This window comes from Gekko japonicus, unplaced genomic scaffold (genome assembly GCF_001447785.1).
Source record: "Gekko japonicus isolate JY-2015 unplaced genomic scaffold, Gekko_japonicus_V1.1 scaffold677, whole genome shotgun sequence".
NCBI lineage: Eukaryota > Metazoa > Chordata > Lepidosauria > Squamata > Gekkonidae > Gekko > Gekko japonicus.
The window spans coordinates 327,006-327,720 of record NW_015159730.1 but is presented as its reverse complement, the minus strand read 5'-3'; the positions used below and the strand labels follow the sequence as shown (position 1 = coordinate 327,720).

General features: G+C 63.2%; 1 protein-coding gene across 1 annotated transcript in view; it reads right to left on the bottom strand.

Annotated features, from left to right (window-relative positions):
- EIF4H (eukaryotic translation initiation factor 4H) overlaps positions 1-225 on the bottom strand; it is a 29,728-nt gene extending 29,503 nt beyond the window's left edge. The window contains exon 1 of the mRNA XM_015428451.1: positions 96-225. Within this exon, the coding sequence (XP_015283937.1) occupies positions 96-154 (59 nt within the window). The 5' untranslated portion in view covers positions 155-225. The remainder of the gene's footprint in view (positions 1-95) is intronic.
- Positions 226-715: the final 490 nt, after the last annotated feature.

The window sequence follows — 715 nt, the reverse complement described above, 5'->3', positions numbered from 1 at the left end:
TCCCCCCTCCCCGCGTAGGGGCGCCCCTTCCTCGGCCGGGCCCCGAGGCAGCCCGTCGCTCCCCCCGCCTCACGCTCCCCTTCCCCGCCCCTCACCCGCGGCCGCCGCCGAAGCTGCTATAGGCCCGGTCGTCATAAGCGTCGAAATCCGCCATCGCTGCTGTTGCTTCTGCCGCCACCGCCGCCACAGCCTCCCCCCCGAGCGCGAGCGAGCGCCGCAGGACCCCGCGCCGCTTATATACCGGGCCAAGCGGAGTGGCTGTCTGCGGCGCTGCCTGACGCCGAGGCGCTCCCTGCGCTTGCGCGGCGCGGGGTTGGCTCCGGGGTTGCCTGACGGAATAGGCGCAGGGGCCGGGGAAAAAAACCCCAGCCTGAGACAAACCATTCAGCCTCTCTCGCCAGGCAAGGGGATGGAGAATGATTCAGGATCCATAGGCGGGGAAACGCGTGCTTCGTAGGAGCTGCGGCAAGATCCCGGTTAGCTGAGCCCCAGTGTGGAAGAGGAAACGAGGAGGAACAGTGCAGCCTTCCATTCTGAGCTATGGGGAGGACCCATGGAGCACATGTCTTTGTATGCGCAAGGTCTCCCTGGGCATTTCCTTGCCAGCTTCAGACTCAGTACATTCCATTCCCCAATTATTATTATTTATAAAAGGTGCCAGTAAAACACGAGGGAAACAAACCGTAAAGAGGGGCCTGGATTCAGGGAAGGACAA